Source organism: Denticeps clupeoides, unplaced genomic scaffold (genome assembly GCF_900700375.1).
Source record: "Denticeps clupeoides unplaced genomic scaffold, fDenClu1.1, whole genome shotgun sequence".
Classification (NCBI taxonomy): domain Eukaryota; kingdom Metazoa; phylum Chordata; class Actinopteri; order Clupeiformes; family Denticipitidae; genus Denticeps; species Denticeps clupeoides.
In genome coordinates this window covers 78,412-105,658 of record NW_021629749.1, presented here as the reverse complement: position 1 = coordinate 105,658, position 27,247 = coordinate 78,412, and the positions used below count along the sequence as shown (strand labels likewise).

The window sequence follows — 27,247 nt, the reverse complement described above, 5'->3', positions numbered from 1 at the left end:
GCCTTGCGTCTCATTGCTCCACTCTGCCTCAGCATTGTGCAGCTTTACAGTTACAGTATATTTAAAACAGTCTGAGTGACATGCTACGTCTGTACAAGAATTTTGAAATTGTTTTTTAAATTACGGAGCAAGTTTTCGTTCTGTTCTGTTCCCTATACAGTCATGTTTTATTTCCTGTGTACGTGACACGCCCACAGTGGTCTCACCTCTATACGATACTTGCTGAGAACAGGCCGAATGCCCAAGGGCACGGGCAGAATGGGCCCACGCTCTGAATCCGTCGGCCCATCAATAGGAGGCAGCTCTGCCTGCCCTGCAGGGCCAATCTATAAGGACAGCAGGACAATGTACAATTCCATACAACACAACATATGTACATATGTAATACACCTATCACTGCTGTGAATATGGTCAATATCTAATGAATAAGACATCAATAATAAATATGTGCTTATGACCTTAAAGTGTATTACATTAAAAATTGTAAAAAATTGGCCAGCAAAAGTTAATCAACAGGGGACAGAATAGCGAAAGAGAGAATGGGCAACTAGACAGGGACGAGACAGAGAGCAAGAGCAGCACCTTGATCTGAGGAACAGCAAAGTCATGGACAGCAATAAGAGCTCTCCTGATCTCCTCGTCGTCATAGGGGATCTGTTAAACGTGGTGTGCACAGGTGGAGCACGGAAGCATGACATGGCAGGCGACCACAGGCAATAGGTATAGATAGAAAATAAAAGGATGAAGACAGAGACAAAGGAGACAGAAGAAGGAACAGAAAAACCTTTCTGCTCAGTCAGACGTCAGGACCAGGTTTTGCAGACGACGGAAAGTGTTTTGTGCGGTGGAGTAGTTGTACAAATGCTTATCTGTACCTAAATTAGAAATTTCTCCAGCTCCATGCATGCATTCTTGACTTTTTCTCCTTCACTTCTGAGACAACAGATGTTACATCTTAAACCTTATTCAAAAACAGTATTCTATTCATGTAAATTTGATATTTTAAATAATGAAATAAAAGGGCACTGTAGGGATAAATGTTTTTTGCCACTTTTCTGTCACTGACTCTTCCTTTTGTAACAATTTTGACATTATTATTGTTGGAATAGAAATTTATTAAATACTTTTAAGACCACAAATCCAGTCATTAATGGTAAAATAAAGCAGATCCTATTTTTGCAGCAGTATGACAGACTATGTGAGACTCTCCTTCAGAGATGAACATGGGGGATGCACTGGGAGCTGTTGTGTCCTGATCCTGTTTTATTTTTTGTTAGGCTCACTGTTCATGCTGAAGTTACAGGAGTGCGTATCTGTGCTGGTGAGTTGTGTAAGGCATGCATGTCCATAATAACTCACCTGCAGCAGTTCAAACGCTGCCAGAAGGTCCCCGGCCAGGGAGCTGCCTCTGTAGACCTGATAGTACTCCAGCTGGGGTGGGAAACGGGGTGGGCCATAATGCTCGTCAATCATCTTGGTGATGGGCTTGGCAAAAGTCCGACCAATGTACTCTGCCTTCCCCTGAAGGAAACAAGAGTCTCAGTTTCACTGGCTGACAGCAGGGGTCAGTAGAGGCACACTCATTCCAGAAACTTCACTCCAGTTCACTCCCAACAGTCATGATGGAAAATCCATCATGAAATACAATGAATTTAATGAATTTCATAGCTACTTTTCCCCTCATTATTTCTTATTTATTAATCATACTGATGCACACAGCAAGAATAATCTTAATCTAAATAGTTAATAGTCAAAAAATAACAGGCTGTTATATTTTGCAAGGGGTTGGTTGAGGCTGTGGACCAGTTAAGAAATATTTAGTACCACGAATGAATCCTTAAGAACATTTAATAAACTATTGGTTATGCAAGAAGTGTACATCTAAAAATTTGTATTTTGAATGCATGTATACAATGCATGTACCTGCACAAAAAGAGGACGGTTTAGATATAACCAGATACTGCACATCCTGCATGACTTTCAGGGCTCGACTATCTACACACGCATAACTGGCCCTGTGAAACAACAACTAATTGGCATACTCTACTTAGCCACATCTAAATGAGTTGGGCCACAGATTTAAACAGGAACAAACACACAGGGAAGACAATGGGTTGCACTTTGTACAAAAAAGCAGCCTTTTATCATACATGTTGACAGTACAGATTGGAAGCTGATTTGCTGAGGAAACATTTCCTGTGTGTGTTGAAACCTGATTCACCATTTTTTATTCTCAATTATGCAAAGTGAGGTCTCACCACTGTGTCCTGGTCGTAGAATTCTATAACTATAATAGGAGGGTCATCGCGGAGCTCGGCTGCCTCTCCATACAGCTCAACGTTGTCAAATACTAACAGCTGGTCCCATGTGGGACACAGGGTCTCATTGAGCACCTGAAAAAAAAAAGAAATCATTTGAGGTATCTCATAATAATTAGGAAAATAGGTTAAAAAATGTAGAATTAATCAGAGGCCATGTAATTAATTAATGAAAGTGAAGTGATTGTCATTGTGATTCACTACAGCACAGCACATGGTGACACAACGAAATGTGTCCTCTGCTTTTAACTATCACCCTTGGTGAGCAGTGGGCAGTCATGACAGGTGCCCAGGGAGCAGTGTGTGGGGACGGTGCTTTGCTCAGTGGTACCTCAGTGGATCAGGATTCAAACCGGCAACCTTCTACGTGGCCGTTTTCTTTAACCGCTAGGCCACCACTGCCCCTCAACTAATTAATCTATTCAAATTATAGATAAGTTAAACTGCATTTTTATTGCAAACAGAGAAACAAAAATAATATCCCTGGCTAAAAAAAATGCTATTTTAAGTACTTTTAAGTACATTTTCAGACTGGTATTGTCTTTAAATAATAATAACAAAAATGACAACATAAAGTGCAGTTTTTCTTCTTCAAAAAACTTATGACAAAACACAAAAGGTCATTTGCCTTGCTGAATGCAATCCCATAATGCTGAGTTTGCATGGCGCTTTGAAAGAATTTGCGTTGACATGGAAACAGATTCAGATGGAGCTGATTGAAGAGATCTGTGTATGTGCTCAGATGCATCCCTCTGCTATGCATTCATGGGACACATGATAGAAGCTGAATTGTAAATTGTGAAACATTTCTGTTCAGTAAATTAATAATTAATAATTTCTATGCCATGTGTGGTGTGTGAACTTGTTGAAATATGTGTGTCTCACGCTCAATGCAAGTTCCCCTTTGCTTGGAATTTTTTCAAATTAATTAATTGCAATTAATGCGCTCAAATTCATCGCCCTAATAATAACATATAATTATGCAAAGACATATAGAAGTACCTCTCAAATGCCTAGATCATCTTTAGAAAGATAATTTGACTTTGTAATTTAAGGAGAAAAAAAACAATAAATGTTAAATAAAATGCAATCTGAAGTGAAAACATGATATAAGAGGAAAAACTCAAGAAGCAGAAAATAATAGAAAAATTATAAATGAAAGTTAATATTTCATGTTGGATTATGTTGACGCTTATAGCTTATAGTAAATGGAAAGCAGAATTCTATTACCTAAACGTTTGAATTGCCTAAGAAAGATAAAAAAAGTATTCTTAATACAATAACGCCCAGAACGTTTTGATAAGCAATTCTTGGTTCGGGTTGTTTAAGGCTTACATTTCTGAATTAAATTCCAAAGAAAAAAATCACAGTCACTATCACCATGGATCTCAAACTGTGGTACTTCTAGAGGTACATGTAGTTATTTGTCTTGTAATTGATATGTATTACAGTTCCTTTGCTCACTTGCAGTGTGTTTGACTGCAGTATTGACAGCGGATTCATATTAGGAATTAAAACTGCCTCCTGTAAAAACTGGTTTAAAGAGCATATGCTACTGTATTCCAATGCCGGACATCATGGTGGTACGCAGACCCAAATATTTTCAGCGGCTCGCTAATATATGCGGAGAGAACGTGTCAGAGAGTGTTACCTCAGTTACTTGGCTGTGCGTGGAAAAGAAAACCCGGGCAAACGGGTCTGACAGGCCACTGCTGTCGGCGGCAAATAGACTGCGGGCCTGATACATGTGGGCCCTCAGCTGGAACACCTGCTTCACTATGGGAGGCAGAGAAAGACAAATGAGATGCCATGAGAGAGCAAGCATTTCACACAGTTGCCTGCATCTTTGAAAATGCACTTCCGCGTCTATTAAAATGGTATTACCGCTTTGCTGAAGCACCAACTCTGACCAATTTAACGGCGACTGGAGAGCACGTTTTACTGCAGTGCGGCGATTAAGTGCACAAAGACATAGTGGACACTTACTGTTGTACGAGAGGCTGATGGGAGGAACGGACTGTAAGCCCACTCCCTTTACTGCCCTGTTCTCCTCAAAGCCACAGGGTAGTCCATTCAGGAAGTCCTTCCTTTGTTTGCTGAGCCCGAGCCAGAGGTACATTTCCATCTTGGCCTGCACCGTCCAGCCTGCTGGACCAAATCCCTTCTTACCGGGCAGCTGCATAAAAATGTTGGAGGGGGGGGGGGGGGGGGGGGGGTTTCAAATGTATCATCAAGCACACAGCAGGAGTGTTCATTCAAACACCAGATTTGATTCCAGGACCGGATTTTAATTCAATTTACTAAACCTTCTACTAGGGAGCCTAAGGATTTCAGTACCGAAGCTACACACAAGATGAGTGGATTTTAGTCTACTTAGTTTGAAAATAAAGACACACAGGCAAGAAAGCACAGAAAATATATCTACAGTATCTAGAATGATATTGGGGAAGGGCAAAGTTAAGACAGATCACACGCAATTAACATATGTCCCACTGTCATTTGTACATTAGCACCGCCAGGAGGCTAAATACCCCCAAGACTGGGATGTCACAACATAAAAGTAAGTAAATGTTAAGATCAGGCTACTATCCATAAAAATCCATTACAAACCCATCTATAACTAAAGAGAATGACATAAATTGCACATATACATTCATCACCTTGATCTCTACAAACTGGCAGAAGAAAACAATACCATTAAACTTAATATCTGTTCCTATTAACTTCTTATAGCAGGGGCATTGATTACAGCATTTTCCATACATTCAAGAGTTGTACGAAATATACATTTCGTCATATCATCATGTCCCACTGAGGAAAACAAGAAGACTTGCCCTGAGGAAGACCGCATTGACTTTCCCACAATCCTTGCCCATTTCTTCATCCACAATGGAATGTAGGATGTCCTTGGAGGGGATGCGTGCGTAGGCAATACGCTTATTATTACTCAGCATCCAGATGAAGACATCAGGGATGCTATGCTGGGGCTGCATAAAAGGCACATATAAAGCAAAATGAAGCAATTATAGTAAATATGCACACACAAAACATACATTATATTGTAATTACATCAACCAAGACCAATTGTTAAACTCTAAAAGAACAAGGCTGTCTAGAGTAGCAATATAATTTTTGCATGCATTAAGGTATGACAATACTATGAATATTGTATGGGGTGATTGATATTTTTGAGATTATCATCCCCTAAACCTGTTTAATTAGCTTAGTAGTCAATTTTACAGACATGGCTGTCACATTGTGACCTGAAAACAATTGACTTTAATTATACAATCAACACGAAGTAGTCAATCCTTCAATAAGAGGTAATAATTTATGAGGTTCACCTCATCAGCCAGGAAGCGGAGCCGTTGCAAGAAGTTCAGCACCAGCTTTAGTTTGTCTTTTACCGTTTTCTTCTTGACCTGGGTTCGGATGGTTTTGGCCTGCTGGCTCATGCTTTCCTGCAGGGAACAAGCCGAGTATGTATGAATCGATATCACAATTCCAATTGCACTACAGCACATCTCTTTTGCCTCGACCTCCCAGCCCATACATCTTTAATACTCTCCGTACAGAAGTTCATACCATTTCTCTCATGCAAGACTTTAGTCTCTCTCTGTCAAGTCTTGTTCTTCCAGCCTGGTTCTGGTCCTTGTTGGCCAGAGTCACGAAACGGCTAACAGGGGAAAAGTCATAAAACACAGCTGTGCGCAATGTGGGTTTTAACTAATTAAAGGCAGAAAATACTTTTTCTTGTGATCAGTCATAAAGAAATCATCTTGTTATATCACCTGTAAACAGGCAATATTGTTAACAGAACTAAAGAATTAGATGTTCACCTGCAGCCAATGCTGAGTTCTTCTAGCACCCCCCTGAGTCTGCGCTCTGGGAAGGCCTTTTCTGTCTTTATGATCTCCTGAACATCATTCAGACCCTCCTCCTAACATTCACATCACAGAAGCAAGACTTGTTTTTCAAAGGATTTATATAAATGTGGAAATAATAGAACAATACTATTTGTACTAGAGTTACAATAATTATACTAGGGTTCTTTCTGTGGGAAGAACTCTGCATAGAACATTTGGACCTAACCAATTTGTCTGCAATCTTGTCCATGATGTTGGAGTTGTAAAGCCGTCTCCTCTGGTCCTGCCACCAGCTCTTGATGTAAATGCAGGGCTTCTTCTCAAAATACGGTAAATGAAAGTAATTCCTAAAAAAAATCAGAGAACTTGAAATTAACATCCTTCCATGCGTCTTTGAGTTGAATATTATAAGGCAGGGGTGTGGTTATGACATGGATTAGTGACAAATAAAAAATAGCTCTCATTTGCAGTCAGACCAGTCAGTCACGACTGAATAATAATGCATATTTTTGCCCATTGAAGTTCAGGGAGCCTAAGTCATTATACAAGTCTTTTAAATTTAGCTCAAGCTTCAAGTCTTGTTTAATTTATTGTTTCTTAGTTTTGAATAATAGTATTAATGAGTCATGTAATACACAGTCATTATAATTTCTTTTTCTGTTTGGGGTTTAGAACTCTGGAGAAATTTCTGACCTGTCGGTAATGACAGGTTTCAAAAGAGGAGTGGACGACACGGACACTAGGTCTCCATCTTCTTCTACTTCTTCATCGCTGGAATTCTGAATCAACTCTGACTCGTCTTCCTCACTCTCCGTTCCTCCTTCCTTCTTCTTTTTCTTTGCTCCGGTAGGTTTACTCACCCCGTCTAACTGGTTACCATAGTTACCTAATAGAAAGGGAAAATAGACACAAATAAAAAAACACAGACAACTACATTACTGGTCAACGACATGTATTTAGGACGGCAAAGACAGGATGCAAAATAAACTGTAATATGTGACACTTACAAAAAAGAACTGAGCTGATTTTTTTGAGTTTTTGTTTTCTATTTCATCACACCATTTTTGATGCAAACCAAATATGTATAAATATGTGTGTGTGTGTGTGTGTGTGTGTGTATATATATCTTCGGTGAATTTCATTGTTAAATAAAATAAATTTTTAAATACCAAACACACCTATTGTTACTTCAAAACTGATAGGCTTGTCGCCGATCTTCCTGTCAATCATGGTGGCTTCCAAGAAAGCTCCAAAAAGGAAAAACTCCTCCACCTTTCCAGTTGCACTCTGAGGAGAAGACAGAATTATATTAAAACAGCAAATCTGAAGGTGCCTTTAAACGACACACATGAGATTTTCCCCATGCATTTAAGAGACCTTCAGCGAGGTGAGCCAGCTCAATCATGATTACTGAGCCAGCATGTGACCAGGTCTAGGGAAGATTTTAGCGCTTTTCTCTCGAGCCCGTGGTGGTAGTAACTCACTGAGAGGAAGCTACCGTGTGCTGCCCCACTCCAAGGAAGCGGCGGATGAATAATTAACATGGTGGCACTCTTACTCGGAGCCGGAGCGGCAACCTGAGGGCAGAGTCGACGCCAACTCGTATCTGCCCACTGATGCAATGCACTGACACTTCCTTCCTCTCCCGCTTTCCCGCCGCGATGTAATTTTCTTCTGCTCGCTCAGTCCCTTACTGACAGCCTTCAAACTCTGCCACACATTTCTGCCACTGAAATTCACTGATAAAATATGACTACAAACAGTAACGTCTGTCTGTCTGACGACATAAAAAAACCCATCATGAAATAACAACCTGCTAAACATAATAGATAAGGGGGAAAAGAAGAGAGGCCATGGGAAATGAAATTACTATTAAAATACATTACAAATACATGTAATACTGCATTTTTGCATTATACACACACACACACACACACACACATATATACATACATATGCTCCAGCATTGGTTTGCACATATGATATTTTATGCATGAAGATCAAATCTCTGCAGTGTTTGTTTGCAGTATTCAGCGCCCTAGCTTTCACGCTGGTTGGATCAATAGACACCCTCACAGAGTTAGTCCACAGTTTTAAGGATTAATCATGTCCAGTGCTACACAATTAGCTCTATCCTGGTCAGTAAAACCACCCCAGGCGAACAGACATTTCTTTATCAATAATTTAGACACTTACGGGACGTGTTGAAACACACACAGACAGGAGATTTTAAACCATGAATCAGGAAGTGGAAGTGATTCCTGCACTTGTTATTTCCCAAATGGCTGTTGATTACGTCTAGTGTCAGTTCAAATTAAGCATCTTTGCACAGCAGAGGGTTGTGAAAAGGTCACATTTGATCACACTTTACAGTGTCTTATATACAGTAGTATTCATGTGTAATAAGTGTAGGGTTATGGGGTGATCTTGGGATCCACAGTATACACACATAGTCTTTTATTTTTTATTTGGTGTAGTATAAAGACATTGTCATTTCAGCGGTAACTATGATACTTGTTATTTAATCTATCCAGCCAAATTTCTTGATATTTGAACTTCAGAAATATGAAGACGAGACACACCTCTGAGATATTTGACACCGGCTCCACCTTCACCTCCGTGGAGCTCACAATCTCTGTGGACGTGGTGTCCAGGATCTCCACGGCAACACTGACAAGGAGGCGTGCCCTGAAGGACACACCCTCACCCAAGCCTTCATTCAGGTCCTGATGTTCGTCCATCAGCGTGTAGTTCCGTGTCGACCCATACATGTTCACCCAAGCTGGGCCCAGGGTGGGGAGGAAACCTGGAGAGAAATCGAGGAGTTCAAACTTTCTTACAAGCAAACAGTGCAGGAGCTACGCTGAAAACCAAATGTCTGAAACCAGACTGTCTCTGGTTGGGTAAATATCCTCTGGCCTGGAAATTTAACAAGATCCTACAGGGATTCTCCTGTAACTCATATTTGAAATGGACCTCAAGGTTTTCCATCAAGGTTTTATTTACTAGCCAGAAATGCAGACAATAAAAAGAAAACTGAAAATCGATTGTGGGGCTGCACCTTTGTCACCATCATTGGCGATCTTGCGCAGATCAATGAAGTGTGTTCCTATGGCAACATCATTGACTTTGTCTGAGTCCCGTATCTGGACCTTCATGCGCTTGCAGAGAGGCGGGAACATCTCGGTGAAGACAATGTGCTCGTTCCAAATAGGCTCGTAACTGCTCTTCTGTACAGACGTCTTCCCCTGTAAACACCCCAGAATGAGGGTCTGAATTGTAAGTATAAATGTACCGACTTCTAAAAAGCATGTTTAATGAATCACCTAAACACAGTATTTTTTATAGACTGTAAGTATAAGATGACGGCACTTTTTCAGACATCTTTTTGAGAAAAGCAACTGTCTTATATTCAGGCCAATACAGTAAATAAACCACAACAGATGAGATGTCACATGACCATAAGCAACATAATATGGTGGAATGATATTTTCAGTGCTGCGTCAGAGTGACACTGTCATGGGATTCTGTTACTCTCAGTAAATCAAAATGTCAGAGCAGCCATAACAGATATTATGGATGTTGATCAAGGCACCTAAGAATTGACTTTACCAAATAAAAAAAAAAAAACATGGTACTAGGTATTTTTAGGTTAACAAGCAAACCTTCTGCCCAGCAAATTGCACTTGGACGTAGGGGTCCACCAAGTCCTTGTTTTCGCCAATGAAGGCTTTTTTCATGTTTGCCATAATACTGGTGTTCATCTTTGGAAGCCCTTCAGCCCGGTAGATCTTCACATAGAACCGGGCCCATTGTCGCTCTGCGGGGACACCCTCAGGCAAAAGCAGATTCCTTAAAGAAGCACCAGGGGAGAAAATCCTTGTTAATCCGTTGTAAACCTTTGACTTCCTTAGCACATTATTTTTATTATTCAGCAACCAATGCAGTAAGTGGGCCGCATGGTGGTGTGGTGCTTAATGATGTGACCTCACACCTCAAAGGTTGTGAGTTTGATTCTTGGCTTGGACATGCACACTATGTAAACGGGCGACACTGAATTGTCCTTAGGAAGGAGTGTGTGTGTCCTTTGGCCCTGAGCCCAGTGTGGGCTCCTACAGATGTGACCCTGTAACAGGCCTAAGCAATGAAGTAACTACATAGAACACAGACATATAATAGGTGTCCACAGAGTAGTGTTAATGTTTCAAGGGAAGTTAATGGATAATGAAGTAGATGGTGCTGATACTGGCGTAGTGGTGGCCTAGCGGGTAAGGAAGCGGACTTGTAATGGAAAGATTGCTTGTTCGAATCCCAATCGGCAAGGTACAAGGCACCATCCCCACACGCTGCTCCCCGGGCGCCTGTCATGGCTGCTCACTGCTCACCAAAGGTGATGGTTAAAAGCAGAGGACACATTTTGTTGTGTCACCGTGTGTTGTGCTTGCTGTCTATCACAATGACAATCACTTCACTTTCACTCGAAGTGTCTGAGGGTTACAATGTAGACGGAGTACATTTGTCATCACTGTCTTCATGGGATAAACTATGAACAAAACATCTAGGTTTAATTTCTCATGGATTGGCCTGATCCAAACAGTCTGTGTTCAAACTTGGCAATTTATAGCTTCAAAAGCTTTCAGATGTCTGTGTCTGTGGGACAATGCAAATTAAGACTTGATATCTCTTACCCTTCTATGTCATCCTCATCAGTCTCACTGGCCTTGTGCGGGGTCTTGATGTTGTCACCTTTCCCCACCACAGCAATGTCACATTTTACGTAGCCTTTACACCCAGCCGTGATGTCATCGTGGTCAGACAATATGGCCCACTTATGGTAAAACTGGTGATCTGTGACAGACAAACATCTGAATATATGAAATATGTAACCTATTCAATGAGAATTAAAAGGTTATTGTTGGAATATCTATCTAGCTCTATCAGCATCCTCACACTCACCAGGTTGTGAGTAGACTGTACCCACATCCAGCTTAAATGTGCCAACTAGAGTGCCACTCCGAAGGAGGTTTTTGGAGTGTATCACCTAGAAATAAATAAGTAAAAAAGCTCACCAGATTTTTATTTTTCGATTAAACTACTGATTAGATGTTCTCTGTTGTTTATGATACCACCACAGGAATTAAGTTATGGAATAAAACAAGGACAGACATTAGGTCCAAGTGTCCTCTAATTGGGTATGTACTCACTGAGATCTTCAGGATCTTGTCAAACATGACATCTGGAGGTACATGGAAGTCGAAGACAAAATACTGCAAATTGAGAGGAGAAGAACGGATTCATTGCACATATGTATCTCCTTGTACCTGGTTTTGAATTGTGTGGTAGAAATGTCGAAGAAGCTGAGTGAAGATGTTCTGCCCCTTCGATCTGGCAAAACTATACTGCATTGCCTTTAAGTGTCTCCACTCTCTGCTTTATCAAATTATATAGCGTGAGTAGAAAAGTAATGAAAATAAATTAAAGTCAGCGATGAATGAAAAGGACAGAATAAGTTGACGGAGTGATGAGCCAAAAAAATCCAATGCTTTCTTTGTAGCCTTTTTCACAGACTAATGAAAATCCTTCATAACTCTATTAACTGATTCCTAGTTTATAATATGATCATATACTGAATAAGCGGGAATATGTGTGAGGCCAAATCTTACATTTAATATTTATAACATGTTCAAAGGAAAGCTAGAGCTTGCAATCATCTCATCAAGATAAAGCAAAAGAACCTCAGGGAGAACTATGATGATCACTACGAGCTGTTAAATGTTCACGCTTCTCTGGAGGTTGGTAAAATGAGTAAAGTCTTTCATTGTGGAGACCAGAGTCTCACTAGGAAAACTGACCTCATTATAATATGGACAGTTGGTTGACTCCTTCATGGACGTGTACTTCTTCTCATCCCCAATTTCAACACAGACCACAGGGTCCATGTTCAACCCAACCAGCTGACGAGCTTCGATCACATTGACACTAATCTGTGGAGAAGAAAACAAATCAAATCACTGGACCAGGATTTTTTGACCAAAAAAAAAGACCAAATTTCATTTCTAGGTAAACAAAGCAGAACAAAACATTTGTCCTTGCCTAGGATAATATTCAAGAGATTCATAAATTATTATTATTCAAGAGTCACCATTGTTTCCCATTTAACCTTTTAAACTGTGTACTTTACCTTTTAATATGCTGCTTTTCCAAAAAGGCATGTTTAATTATTCTGTCGCAAAAGTGACTTTATAGATGTAGATACACTAACACGGCAGGTAAAATCAGTCATACGCATATTGTATCATACTGATTATTATTTCACAGAAATCAAAATAAAAAAAAGTACAATGAAAAATCTCACGTGTTCGAGCAGCTCAGATTTCCGACTATTGCTGGCAACCCTTTCCCCTTATCTGCAGCGCTGAGCCACATATCACGAGCTGATGCATAATGCAGGAATATTCTACCCCGATAAACAGAAAAAGGTCCCAATAGAAATTACACTGAAATGGTGCACCGCTGTACTCAGCTTGATCAGGCTAACTCGGCTCTACGGGCGCCAGTGGCCGGTTAGCAACTGTTTTGTTAGAAGCGCGTTGTTTAGGTCATTTTCTGTGGGTAAAAAAGCCCAGGGCTAATCATGAGCTTGGGCTGTCTTTGTTACGAGAAGAGACTGAAACAGCCTCTTAAGCAGGCCACTTGCTGTGCAAGTTCACTCTCTTATCTGCTCCGAGTTACAGTGCGGTGCACTAATGAACAGCTCACCAAAGACCCCCCCGCCCCTCCTTGCGACGCAGCCCCCGCTGTATCTCCAGAAGCCTGGAAAACGTCCAATCAGCAGGACTATAAAGGCGGCGGCAGAGGTTTCGACTGAAGACTGAACTATAATTACCCAGGACGGGCAGTGTGCAGGAACTGCTTATTTCACAATAAAATATGACAGTTCAGGGCACACAGGTAATGGGTTAATGTATGAATTTAAGTGGGAAAAACAATGCCAAAAAAAAATAAAAAAACAGAAAGGTAAGCTTACATGTTATTCTCCAGAGCACTGCATACAAATGAATCCCATTGGAACGTAGTTAACCATAGTGAGCGTGACAATAGCCCCCATCAAAGAAAAGACTAAAGCACTCAGACAGTTTATGTCTGCCTGCTTTGTGAAACAGCATAACTGGGTCAGATTATGCTGAAAATGACAGAGGGCGAAATAACACTCCTTAAGAATTTCAAACTAATTTGACAGAAAATATTACTTAATACCCACTGGACTCTAGTCTGAAATCTGAAAACAAAATGTGTTGGAAGATAAGTAATGACTATATGCTGCAGTGGCACATAATGTTATTCTAATAGATATTATACATTGTGTATTTCAATACCTGATAATCTACTGGTTTTCCTGAACTGGACTCCATTTTGATATCGGGTTTTGACCTGACAAAAAACAGATAGAGGCTTAAAACCATAACATCATCCTTGCATCAGGAAATCTGTATGCAAGCAAAGCCCAAGCAGACCTCTTGTTGGACACATTGGTGGTCACTGCAGTGACGGAGGCCAGTGAGATGTTGTCTGGGTCAATTGCACGACCCAGACGCATGGCCTTCCTGTCCAGGTCCTCTGTCTCCAAAATTGCAGGGTCATCTGTTAGGAGAAATTCAGTGAATGTAATTAATGTTACAGGGATATTGCGCTGCATTTTTGCTATTAAGCAATATAATGGTACTCTTCACGTAGGTAATGTTCATGCTTGAAAATATTGCACAGCTCTATTCTGTAGCATAGTTTGTATTACTCAAAATGCTAAGAACACATATCATATGCAATGCCTTACATTTTTGATAACTTAAAGGTCCTATGGCAAATATTTTTTTTGGTTTTTATATCAGTCTTAGTGGTCCCCTAATGCTGTATCTGAAGTCTCCTTCCAAAATTCAGCCTTGGTGCAGAATTACAGCCACTTTGAGCCAGACACATGATGAGCTTTCCCCAGGATGTTTCATTGTGTGTAGCTCTAAATGCTAATGAGGAGGAGAGAGGCAGGACAAGGATGTTTGGCGTCTACAGGAAGCCGCGTCTGTGTTTTTCCCAGAACCTCACGTGACAGACTAAGAAAATACATTAGTATTCATTTTTACACCCAATCACCGAGGAACTGCAATGCTTCGCTCGTTTGCAAGCCATGAAAGTTGATGGAATCCATTTTTTAGGGGAGGGGTGGGAAATTCTCTAAACGGGCAATAAATGAGAAAGGGGAGGTAACCTTTCCCCTTAAAACAACATAAGGGGACAAATTCCAGATTCGACCGTCTGAGCTGCTGCTCTTTGATGGGCGAAGCAAAATGACCAAGGCACTCTTTATACATATCACCATTTCTAGCCACTGCAGGACCATAGACAGGCTAGGGGAACTCGTATTAATGTTAAATAATCTCACAAAGTTACATTTTCATGTCATGGGACCGTAAAAGATTACTCATCAATCAACACCTAATGGGGCATCAATGACATCCTGTATGTTAGTCCCCTTTCTGTAGTACATTTACATTTACATCCAGAGCAACTTACAGTCAATAGTTACAGGGACAGCCCCCTGGTGCAACTCAGGGATAATTGTCTTGCTCAGGGACAGTATGTGGGGTTTGCTAATAAGTGGGCTTTGAACCTGGGTCTTCTTGATCCTAGGTGAGTGTGTTACCCACTAGGATACTACCACCCTAGTCCCTGCATGCTAAATGCAGAGGATCATCCCTGACCTTTACTGCTCAACCATTTTACCTCCTTTCTTGTGGTCATCCTTGGACATGCGTGTCTTCCCAAGCTTCATGGCTGACAACACTCCGTTCTTTGCTCTGGCATGGGGATGACACAAGATTTTCAGGGAAAATCTGGCATATAATATTACACAGATTTATCATACTGTAAATATACAAGACATTGCATAATTGATTTACCATTTTTTGACAATTCCATAGATTAAATAACGATAATTTCAAAGTATTTATTTTAACAATAGTTTTAATGACCAGTGTCTGAATTGCAGTATTGCGTACCCGTTTTGTATGTATTGTTATGAACTTAAGTCAGACACTCGCGCACACACATTAATTTGCATTTTTAAAATGACCTATTTCATGTCTATCTGCCATGCAGTTACTGTTGATTAATATCTGGGCTGGTTATTGAAGGACAATGAGGAGTTACCTATGGTGATGATTCCTGGAGATTGTAGATATTGCACAGTTTCACATAAAAATTCTACACATCTTTTACACACCAATAGCCCGCCAGATGTTCACAGGCCAGTCAAATATTTATTTTAAAGTAAAAATTTGGTATAGCAGCTTATAGAACTTCCCTAAAGAACTTTCCTGACCCTTAGTGGATGGATATCCTTCAATCTGTCACTGGTCAGGCATGTCTCATGCAGACAGGATGGAAAATTGGAGCAATAATCAGACGAGCCAGCCTATTCACCACTGGGACCCTGGGCACAATAAGCCCAATGGAGTCAGGTAACACCGTACGGATATTATATGTATCAAATATCAGCAGGACAACAAAGGGATGATGACGTAACTGCACAAGAGTACAAATGAGGGGCCTTAATAATTAATCAAGATACGCTTGGTCTTCGAATTAGATTCAGATATGGATCAGTGTCAGACGGGAGAGGATGAAAGGATTTGAGATGGGCTTGTCCTTTCATTATTTTTCTCTAAAAACATTTCATGAAGGAGCAAAAGAGCACGATTATTTCAGAAATTTTTAGAGCCTTGTTCAGTTTCAGAAACCTATTCCAAGTTGTTGCTGCGTTAATTAAATGCAATTTCTGATTAATAAAGAACGGCTGCCTATGATGCGGGTTTTTGTTATAACCATGAACATCATCAACTGTAACCATATTGCAAAACATCCTATCAGCCTAAAGAGTAAAAATAACGTCAAAAAACATTTCATATATCAAATGCTTGAACGAGCCCCAGACTCTAGATGTTTGCAAATTTTGAAGCATACTAGTCAAGAGCAACTGAACCCATTATAAGATATGGGAAATAAATTGGTCATATAAGGTCAAACAGCAGGTAGCATTTACCGAACAAAACGCTACACGGACACTGAATTGATGGACAAAGTACAATGAAGTCACTACAATTTGCACCTTTTAAAAAAACGACAGCCACACTTCCTATTTAATTTCAGCCAAAAAACACAGGCAATACATACCATGTACTCACAAAAACAGGAGTGATCCTTAAAAAGCTCTGAACGAATCAGATAGAAAAAAAACTCCACAAAAGAAATGTCCAGAGTTTCCAGGGCAGCGTGGAGGTTAGTGCTCCATGGTTAGAATGAGATCTTCAGACAGGTAGAGAGGTGTGCAGGTACTGATGGGTTGTTCAGTCCCAATGGGGACAAAAGACACTAACGATTAGAAGAACATGAGACTAGCCCACAGCTTGGCTAGGATTGCCCTCTCATGCAAAGTCAGTCAAGCACACACACACACACACACACACAAATATATTTATATCTATCTTTATACTTTAGTACGAACGGACCTGAAGACACGTAGAAAACGTGAATCTACTGGACATCTATGTGATCAAAAATCCCCAGAGGAAAATAGACGAGGCACTGCCATTTTTAGTGGCATTCTATATTGTGCGAACGATAGAGAAGCACTTACAAAAGATATAATCACAGATGAAAGTCCGATATGATTACTACATTGAATTATTACTAAGAACGTATTGGTTAAAGAATCCAATTATGGTCAAGGTGTTTTGTCACATGACTAACATGAACCCATCTTAGGGTCTTTTTGGGAACTTCTACTGTAGAGATCACTGTTTACTGAGTGTCCCGACTTTAATAGATACACAATAAAATGTGCCACATAGCACTGAAACTGGTTATATGAACTCATTATTTCCTATTACTAAGTAAACCACATACGTAGTTCAAGATTCCTGAAGAAACAACCACTCAAAGACCGTCACAGGAGGCTAATGGGAATGTGGATTAGAAGTGGATAGAGTCCTGCTGAAACTAAAATGAGGAGCCCATTCAGTCAAGATGTTCGAATTAAACCAAGGTTGCAGTGTAATCCTACACTGATGAGTTTTCCTCTGTTAAAGTGGTTGTGAGGGGAGACTGACTCTTTTAATTCTATGCCTCAGTCCACCTCAGTGGCTTTCTGATTTCAACAGCTATCTAATGATAACAAGAAAACCATTTACTTTCAGCAGACATAATTATGATTGTGTTGCACTAGGGTATATTTCAATCAAAACAAGATCCTGTTTATATGCAATGGGTGTACGGCTAATTGTATGCAACATGCAGCAAATCCTCCACAGAGTAATAATTTATGCGTAAAAAGTACTGAGAAAACTGTAACAAAACTGCTGATGTGTGAAAAAGTTTGAGAGCACGAGATGCTAAATAGAGAGGGATTTCACACACAGCTATTATTATAACTGTGCTATTATAACTGAGGCCCCCAGCAATTTGGTGGCAGTCAGGCAGCAGGAATATGAAGCATTTACATTTTCAGCATTTCTCAGATGCCCTTATCCAGAGTATCTTGTTTTTTGTCAACAATATTTATGATGAAATACCTTTGTCACTAAACCTTTATGATGTGATGGAAACAAGATGCTGGTCATGTGACGATAACTGTAACAAAACCTACCATGTAATATTGTTGACTAATAGGAATGAGACTTAATGTGGTTTACCAAATATAATATATTCTTCTTTTTTGTCAACGAAAACACGATGAGACATTATGTCCTCTCGTTTAATCGTGCTATATTATTTTTAAGCAGTATTTCTGTTTCCTGTGTCTCCCATCTGGCGTCCAGGTGACGTCACTTCCCTTAATACACAGCATTCCCTTAATGCACAGCATTATTTAAATGTAAGAATACTTGTGGTGGGATCCTTGGATACACTTTATTTACAATGAATTTACAATGAAAAACATGAACAAATCAGAGTGTCTTTCATGTCTACAATGGATTTAGAGTATTCTTAAGCCTAGAAGGTAATAATAATAAAAGATAATTTCGTTTTAATAAAGAAATGGGTTTGACTAACATAAAATTTAGTTTTGTCTGTTCTACTAGGGACTTGTACTATATTGACTGGGTAAAATAAAGCATTGCAATACTAAAAAAAGAGACTAAAACAATTTTCATTGACTAAAACTAGAAATGTGACTAAAATAAGCCTAAAATGCTCAGACTTTTAGTTGACAGAAATGAGTCTGGATGTGACTAAGACTAATAATAACTAAAATGAGAGCTGAACGCAAAAAATTAAGGCAGACTGCCAAAAACAACTATAATCCAGAGTAGGGCTGCACGATTTGGGGAAAAAGACATTTTGCGATTATTGAGATCAATATTGCGATATGCGATATGATAAAGGACACTTGCTTGTATATCAATGAAAAGTCGCATACTAATAGTGAAATGTTTAATTTCAAAGTGAAACATACAAACTACTTATAACAACCTGAAATGCCCAGTGCTTTCAAAATACAATATTCTACAAATATAAAATAATCACAAAAAAAATTAAATAATCACAAAAAAAATGTAATAATCACAAAAAACTCTTTACATTACTGTCGAACGACAAACCCTGGTAAAGCTAAACAACTGTTTTGATTATATTTGGCCATTATAAAATCCCGTATTATAGTTCTTACGTTTAACCAAGCATAGCTTCGCTATCTTAGACTAGCTTAGCTAAGGTTAAGACTTATAAAACGGGATTTTATAATGGCCAAATATATTCAAAACAATTGTCCCGCTTTACCTATGAAATGTAATCCCCCGGGATCTGGTTTGGAGCGTACAGCGGTTTGTACAGCCCCAAGCAGCACAAGAGTGAGGCATTTTTGGCACTTCTCTCCATAGACATGTATATGCTTCACGCCACTGCAGAGCCTATCGCAATATGGCGGCGACGTTGACGTACGATGCAGCTCGTCATGCGCCGTCTACCCATATGTCTCCGAATCGAAAGTCATGTGACCAAACACGTCACATCCGACTGAGATGTGAGACTTCAGTCAGCTCGCTAACTTTGAGAATGAGAATGGATCGGCAACATATCCGATCCAATCCATGTACTAATCATTTAAATCGCATCTTTTTGCGTTCATGTAATCGCACAGACTGACATCGCGATTACGATTGCGATTAGATTAATCGTGCAGCACTAATCCAGAGCGATTTTAAATCAGTGGTTACAGGACCAGTCCTGCTGAGGACACTCAGGGTTACATTGCTTGGGAACACAATGGCAGTAAGTGGGGTTTGACTGTGATTTGGCTGCCTTCTGGTTCATAGGCGAGTGTGTTACCCTCTAGGCTGCTACAACCCCACTACAAGCGCTACACATTTATATAAGGTGTCACTCTACTAACTAATGTGCAGCGTCATGGTAGAGTATTAACTGTCGAGCCCTAGGGGGTATAGCTTGACTTGATACTAACACGTGATATTGCAACTTAGTGACATTAGATAGCAACATAGCACAGCAATACTCTTCTAATTTGCATACCTTCATTTCCTTAATTTACTTACACATATGTTAGGAAATGTGCATAAATTACTAAAGATTGACACACACACATGCACACAATTGCTTATATACATAAAAAACAATGTACAAACTTTGACGGAAGATACTAGATAAAACAGCCTTTCTAAAGGTCACAGAATTTCAATGTGCACATTTGTATGAGTAACTAAGTATGTAAATGGAAGCATTTGATGAATAATAGTAAAAATATTTAGCTTGTCCATCTTATCCATTCAATTGAAAAATAGACTTCTACAGAGTTATAAAAGCTACAGCAAACAATGCCTTGGATCATTCATTTGAATTTCACTTACAAGAAAATAAAATCATAGCAGACCAGAATTACAGATGAACCACTCAATTTCCAGCTCAACTATAACAACCATGAGCAAATTCTGATTTACTGACCCAAATGTTTTTATGATACAGTGATATCTGTTATGAAAAAAAATATGTTCTATCAGAAGGTTGCCGATTCGAATCCCGATCCGCTAAGGTGCCACTGAGCAAAGCACCGTCCCCACACACTGCTCCCCTGTCATCGCTGCCCACTGCTCATTAAGAAATGAGTTAAAGGCAGAGGACACATTTCGTTGTGTCACCGTGTGCTGTGCTGCTGTGTATCACAATGATAATCACTTCACTTTCACTAATGGACTGAAATTAAGCAAACTAATGGAAAAGAGCACTGCTATATTCTCACAGGTTTTGGGCAAGGCATCCATTCTCTATAACTGGGAATGCATCATGGTGTAGGCATATTACAGTAAAAACTGTCAGAGGATGTTGCAACTGCACCAAACTGAAGAACTATCAGAAACATATCTGAATGAAAGATGGAATGAAAGCGCAGAAGAGGATAAATGCATCAACATGGCAGAATCAGTCCAAAAATCCCCCTCATCCCTTAAAGTTCAATCGCTCTCCACGCTCCTCAACACTGCACGTTTAACATGAATTCGGCTGCAGAGGAAAAGCAGGGGGAAAATGACAGAAGAAGATGTGGAAGGACTTTGGGGGGAGGGGAGGTGTTGCACATCGAGAAGCGATGCTTCATTTACCCCAGAGGCTCACAAGGATTGTCTCTGTGATCCCCGCCCCCAGATGTTGCCTGGTGAAGCTGGGAGTGATCCAAGGTTAAAAGCAGTAGACGTACCGCAAACAGGTTCTTAGCATGGAGGGCACCTGCGACTTCATGACTTAACAAATGCAAAAAAAAAAAAAAGCTGAGTTGCTAGTTGCAGTTCTAGATGGGCAATGGAGGAACTACCAAACTACCATTCCACAAGGTTTTATGAGATGTTGGAGAAATTAAACAATCTGTTTATTTTAGTAAACTGTTTACTATTAATCAGACGGATCCGTCCTTATCTGTCAACACAGACCACCCAACTACTGGTTCAGTCCTTAGTAATCTCAAGACTGGACTACTAGCTGGTCTACCACTATGTACCATCCGACCTCTACAACTCATACAAAATGCAGCAGCACGACTAATCTTCAACCTTCCCAAATTCTCCCACACCGCCCCTCTGCTACGTTCCCTCCACTGCCTCCCAGTAGCTGCACGCATCAGGTTCAAAATACTGATGCTGGCCTACAAAGCCTAACATGGAGTAGCACCATCCTACCTCACAGCCCTTATTATACCTCGCACTGCACCTTGTCTTGCCCCCTCGAGGGTGGAATGAACTAACAGCTCAGTCACTGAGCACTTTCAAATGACAGCTCAAGACTTTCATCTTTAGAGAATATTCAGATTAACTTGTAACCTTATTATTATCTTATGTACATGTAAATCTACACTTATGTAAGTGTAAATGTAGTGTAAATGTACATTTACAGCATTTCGCAGACGCTTTCATCCAGAATGGGGACAGGGACACAAACGTAGTAAGTGGGGCTTGAATCTATGACTTTGTGGTCTTATTTGATGAGTGTCTTACCCACTAGGCCCACTTAATATCACAATAGATATCAGTATCAGTATCCAAAATGAAACTTAAAATTGCTCAGGAAAACTATTTACTTTTAATTTGATGCATTTACTTATACAGTGGAGGAAATAATTATTTGACCCCTTGCTGATTTTGTAAGTTTGTCCAATGACGAATAAATGAAAAGTCTCAGAACAGTATCATTTTAATGGTAGGTTTATTTTAACAGTGACAGAGAGCACATCAAAAGGCAAATTGAAAAAATAACTTTAAATAAAAGATAGAGACTGATTTGCATTTCATTGTTTGAAATAAGTATGTGAACCCCTACCAACCATTAAGAGTTCTGGCTCCCACAGAGTGGTTAGACACCTGTCTTAACTAGTCACCTGTATAAAAGACACCTGTCCACAGAATCAATCAATCAGGCAGACTCCAAACTCTCCAACATGGGAAAGACCAAAGAGCTGTCCAAGGATGTCAGAGACAAAATTGTAGACCTGCACAAGGCTGGAATGGGATACAAAACCATTAGCAAGAAGCTCGGAGAGAAGGTGACAACTGGTGCTGCAATTGTTCGAAAATGGAAGGAGCACAAAATGACCATCAATCGACCTTGGTCTGGGGCTCTGCACAAGATGTCACCTCATGGGGTCTCAATGATTCTGAGAAAGGTGAGAAATCATCCTAGAACTACACGGGAGGAGTTAGTTAATGACCTCAAAGTAGCTGGGACCACAGTCACCAAGAAAACTATTGGAAACACATTACACCACAATGGATTAAAATCCTGCAGTGCTCGCAAGGTCCCCCTGCTCAAGAAGGCACATGTGCAGGCCTGGCTGAAGTTTGCCAATGAACACCTGAATGATTCAGAGAGGGACTGGGAGAAGGTGCTGTGGTCAGATGAGACCAAAATTGAGCTCTTTGGCATTAATTCAACTCGCCGTGTTCGGAGGAAGAAAAATGCTGCCTATGACCCCCAAAACACCGTCCCCACTGTCAAGCATGGAGGTGGAAACATTTTGCTTTGGGGGTGTTTTTCTTCTAAGGGCACAGGATTTGCCACTAAGTATTAAGTCTTTTTGTTAGAGGGTTCAAATACTTATTTCACTCAATGAAATGCAAATCAGTCTCTATCTTTTATTTAAAGTTATTTTTTCAATTGTCCTTTTGATGTGCTATCTGTCACTGTTAAAATAAACCTACCATTAAAATGATACTGTTCTGAGACTTTTCATTTCTTTGTCATTGGACAAACCTACAAAATCAGCGAGGGGTCAAATAATTATTTTTTCCACTGTACTTTTTCTACACTAAATTCCTGCAATTTAGACATAGGAAATCAATATTCAGTATACATATATATACAGTATACAAGTTAAAAATAAACTCATAAAAACCACAGCAGTAAATTCTCCTCCAGCTGCTCAGAAAGTGGGGGCAAATATTAAGTTTTATATTTAATTGTATCTACACTGATTTGGACTGCTGCTAGAGATTGTGCCATGTGACATACTGGCACTGCACCAGCTGTAATGGGTAGAAATGTGATAAATAAATTGTATTTATAAAGCATATGACACTCATTGTCAGCTGATCACTGTAAACCACCAACAACATCAAAGCCCAGGCAAAGTGTCATGTTTGCCTCCTGGGTGACAGTCTTCAAAAGAGAAATGAACTGCTGGGAGCAGAGCTCATGTGACGACAAGGACGGACACAAACAAAGGGCTAAATAAAGAACGGCTGCAGGTGTGCCTCTCCTGAAAAGAGGGGCCGCATATTTGAGCGTAATTAAAATGGCCGGGCCAACAGAAGCTTAGCTGAGTAAATGTGTGCCGTTGTTGACTAATTCATGAGCTTCTGTGATGCACCACAGAGAGAAATGCCTATATTCTACCGTCCTCACACTCTGGAAATAATAGAATAATGAACAGTAAATGTGCCAGCTAAGATAATTCTACTGCAGGGTCATTTACCAATTTCGCGGACCAAATGACGTCAGGTCAACGTTATTCTGCTGGCAGTAACTGGATATTTCTAGATTTCGGGTCCTGTCAAAACTTGCTTTAATAAACACATCTAATCTGAAAGCTGCTGACAGGTTCATTATGAAATACTTTTTTACATTTCTTGAAATCCCATAGGATTAAAAATAATTTAAAGCAATTTTTCAAAAACAATTCGGAAACCACTGTCAGAGTACAAACAACACAACAAACTACATCTGCACTAATTTTCTTTTATGAGTATGTTAATCCAATTTACTCCTTATCTGCCCACTCCAGTAAAGCATCTTCCTGTTAGAACAAGCAAGTGAAACACTTGCACATCACTAGTCAAACACATGAAAAAATTATATTAAAGCTGATGTGAATGTCTTGTGTAATTCCAGCTGGTGTATTTGGGATACTTAGAAATATCCAGTATTCATGTTGCCTGCTGCTATATTGATTCCATTGTAGCAGAACATTATTCAACCTATGATAAATCATACAAGACAAGGATAAAAACCAATAATAAAGAAGACGTCAAAAAAAGGCAGGCACGTTTATGCAGCTTTCGTTCATTTTTTTTGTACAGCGCTCACAGGGGTGGTTTTTGACGATTATCATGGGCTGTTTCCAGCAATGCACAGCTGTGGAGCTAAAGCTAGAGAGCAAAGTGGTGGCATCCAATCACACAACCAAAAATAATCACCCAACATAGTAGATCATAAACCACTGCATAAAAAAACTCCCTTTGCACACAGAAAGCAATAGAAAATATCCACTTTTTGCACACACACACACACAAAAAGAAAACATTTCACGTTTACCCTCCCACGGTTTTGAATTTTTCAAACCCGTGCTTTGCCTCATATGGACTTCATTCCACAATATTAATTCTTGCTACATCACAGTGCCTGATAGCCATCTTCAGATGGGTGCTGTCCACCCTTATCTCCCTGAATAAACCCACCCACGCTGCCATCTACGACCATTTGAAAATGACAGACGCTTTCACTGAGAGCCTAGGTTGCGTGTGTGTGTGTGTGTGTGTGTGTGTGTAATTGTATGTATTTTGAGTCAAGGGGTAGTTCTAATAATACAGTGTCATTAACAAAAACATGGATCACACTATTTTATCCTATTATCCCTGTCCACTGTACAATACTGCATGCTGGGACCATATGTTTGTCTCCCTATCCCTTATCTAATAGACATCTTCAACACTTGGATTAACACAAACCTACCCTAACGTACTAGAGTGTGTGTGTGTGTGTGGTCTTGATGTGTTTTAATAAAATAAAAACACTGTTTACAGGACATCTGTCCACACACATCTAAAACACACCAAGCATTTTGGATGATTAGCCCCCTTCCAGGAACCTCACCATCATTCCTGTGGTATTACTGAAAAAAAATCCCACAAAATGCCAAAACGCATCACTATGGCAACTGCTTTTTTATTTTGCAGGGTATATCCTGGGTTCTCCCTCCTTCGCTGTATTCCCCTCTTAAGCCGTTGTGTACCGACATGTCTGTAAAGTGTGATGCATTCTATGACAAGCAGGATCCCAGGATGCCTAAACACTTTATTGCCCTACACAACAGCCCACGAGGGAGAGATGAAACGTGAAATTTGAAGAATAAGAGAGGATAAAAAATGCTGTGACGTGATGTTATGAACCCATAGTTCACGACTCCCGTGCAGAAGACCCAAAGATGAACGTGCAATAAATATGTCTAATGGGTGTGTTGGTGGCGGTGGTTTCGACAAACAAAGTGCTCTATGCTTTGCGTGCCTCAGCTGGATTAAACAGCTTGCACAAGGGTCACCTTTCCAAAAACACCAATGCATGAGATCAGTTGTTGTTTAAACTCATTTTAATCATATCGTGCATGTATCTTCTACAGTATCACTTCTGCTCCACACCTTCATTGCGGGGTGCCCCTCCAGTGACCTGCAGCTCGACTCGACCATCTGGAGGAGCTTCTTTCTGCAGAGCTGGAGTCGCCGGAGGCTCGTTGTGTCCTGGGATCATCGTCTAGTGTTCTGCTGCATGACCCTGTTTTCTCACCTACCGGTGTTTTCTCTCTCAAGGCACTTTCGTCAAACGCAGTTGCGTAACCATTCATCACCCGGATTTTTTTTTTAAAGTAGGTAATACAATGAAAAAGAACATATTACAATGAGAGGAGACAGCAAATGAAGCTTAGGTGCTAAATAAAAACCTTAATGTAAAAATAATGTGTCTTAATGGAACCCAAGTAATGGTGTGTAACAAAAGTGCCATGAAAATTATTTCAAAACAAAGGTAGCATCCTTTGACAGACTGTACGACATTCAAAAGAAGCTGCATTGAAGCTACTTTTTTTGCAGTATACTTTTTGGACCCGGCTAATTAATCTGGGAACTTTTTTCTATCTTGGTTACCCCAGTTTAATTTTTAAATGCCACCAAGAACTTCCAAGACATAGAGCATGAGCATGTTATGCACTGAAGGGCCCCAGTTTCCCAAATAATCTACACTAAGAGTGGTGCCAAGTGAATATTAGAAAGGTGTCAAAAGAGGCTCAGTGATGTGTTGACAGAAGGGCTTCCTTCATGGGGATCATGGGGAAATGTCCATCAAAAAGGATGGCAGTGGTGGCCTAGTGGGTACGGACCCCTAATCAGAAGGAACCACCAAGGTGTCACTGAGTAAAGCGCCGTCCCCCGGGCGCCTGTCATGGCTGCCTATTGCTCACCAAAGGTGATGGTTAAATGCAGAGGACACATTTCGTTGTGTCACCGTGTGCTGTGCTGCAGTGTTTCACAATGACAATAACTTCACTTTCGTTTTAGATTCAGAAGTGTTTTTATAATATGAAGACACATAAAGCCTTGACTCAGCAGGAAGCATAATAGCTCACTAAGATAATACGCTTATCTTATAAGTACCTGCACATTTCCACACACATTTTTGATTAACTGAATGTTTTAAGGAAGGCTTTGGGTTTGTAATTAGAAAGAGATAATTAATTACTTTACATCTACGATACACAATTAACCCTAGACTAAAACAAAACAGTACATAATTTGTTTCAGTATTTAGTTTCAGACTCACATAATTCAGACTCAGAGACTGATATTTTCAAACTGATACCTGCATCTGCCCTTTCTCTCAACCTCCCTGCAACAATTGCACTATCACTCTGTGCTAGAAAGTAGTCCTCTCGTCATCCCACTTTCCCTGTTTGTACCTCTCTTCCAAATCCCTATGGGAAGAAGGCAGCTTGTACAGCACTCCAATCCCAGTGTTTTTACAGGCACAATCAAACTGAAATACGGGTGTCAGAAATTCCCCCAGGGGAATGTTTTTAAATTATTTTTTTATTGGCATTATTGGCTGCCTGAATAGATGTTGATGAACCCAAATGTCCCAAGTGCTACTATGGCATTAAAAATGGCTTAGTGGCCACCTTAATCATAAAACAAATACCACCACAGCAGAAACACAGGTCACAGTTGCAATATAATTAAATAGCAAAATATTCAA

The 27,247-nt window shown here is 40.0% G+C and overlaps 1 protein-coding gene across 1 annotated transcript in view; it reads right to left on the bottom strand.

The window, feature by feature from the left end:
* Positions 1–27,247, bottom strand: part of LOC114773265 (otoferlin-like) — a 64,204-nt gene that overhangs the window by 12,200 nt on the left and 24,757 nt on the right. Inside the window, 23 exon segments of the mRNA XM_028965790.1 lie at positions 207–326; positions 583–654; positions 1,360–1,521; positions 2,259–2,393; positions 3,970–4,094; positions 4,305–4,494; positions 5,153–5,305; positions 5,663–5,779; positions 5,904–5,994; positions 6,158–6,258; positions 6,411–6,531; positions 6,878–7,070; positions 7,363–7,471; positions 8,767–8,990; positions 9,246–9,432; positions 9,850–10,036; positions 10,873–11,032; positions 11,141–11,225; positions 11,389–11,451; positions 12,037–12,168; positions 13,561–13,615; positions 13,699–13,825; positions 14,960–15,033. Of these exon segments, the coding sequence (XP_028821623.1) occupies positions 207–326; positions 583–654; positions 1,360–1,521; positions 2,259–2,393; positions 3,970–4,094; positions 4,305–4,494; positions 5,153–5,305; positions 5,663–5,779; positions 5,904–5,994; positions 6,158–6,258; positions 6,411–6,531; positions 6,878–7,070; positions 7,363–7,471; positions 8,767–8,990; positions 9,246–9,432; positions 9,850–10,036; positions 10,873–11,032; positions 11,141–11,225; positions 11,389–11,451; positions 12,037–12,168; positions 13,561–13,615; positions 13,699–13,825; positions 14,960–15,033 (2,983 nt within the window).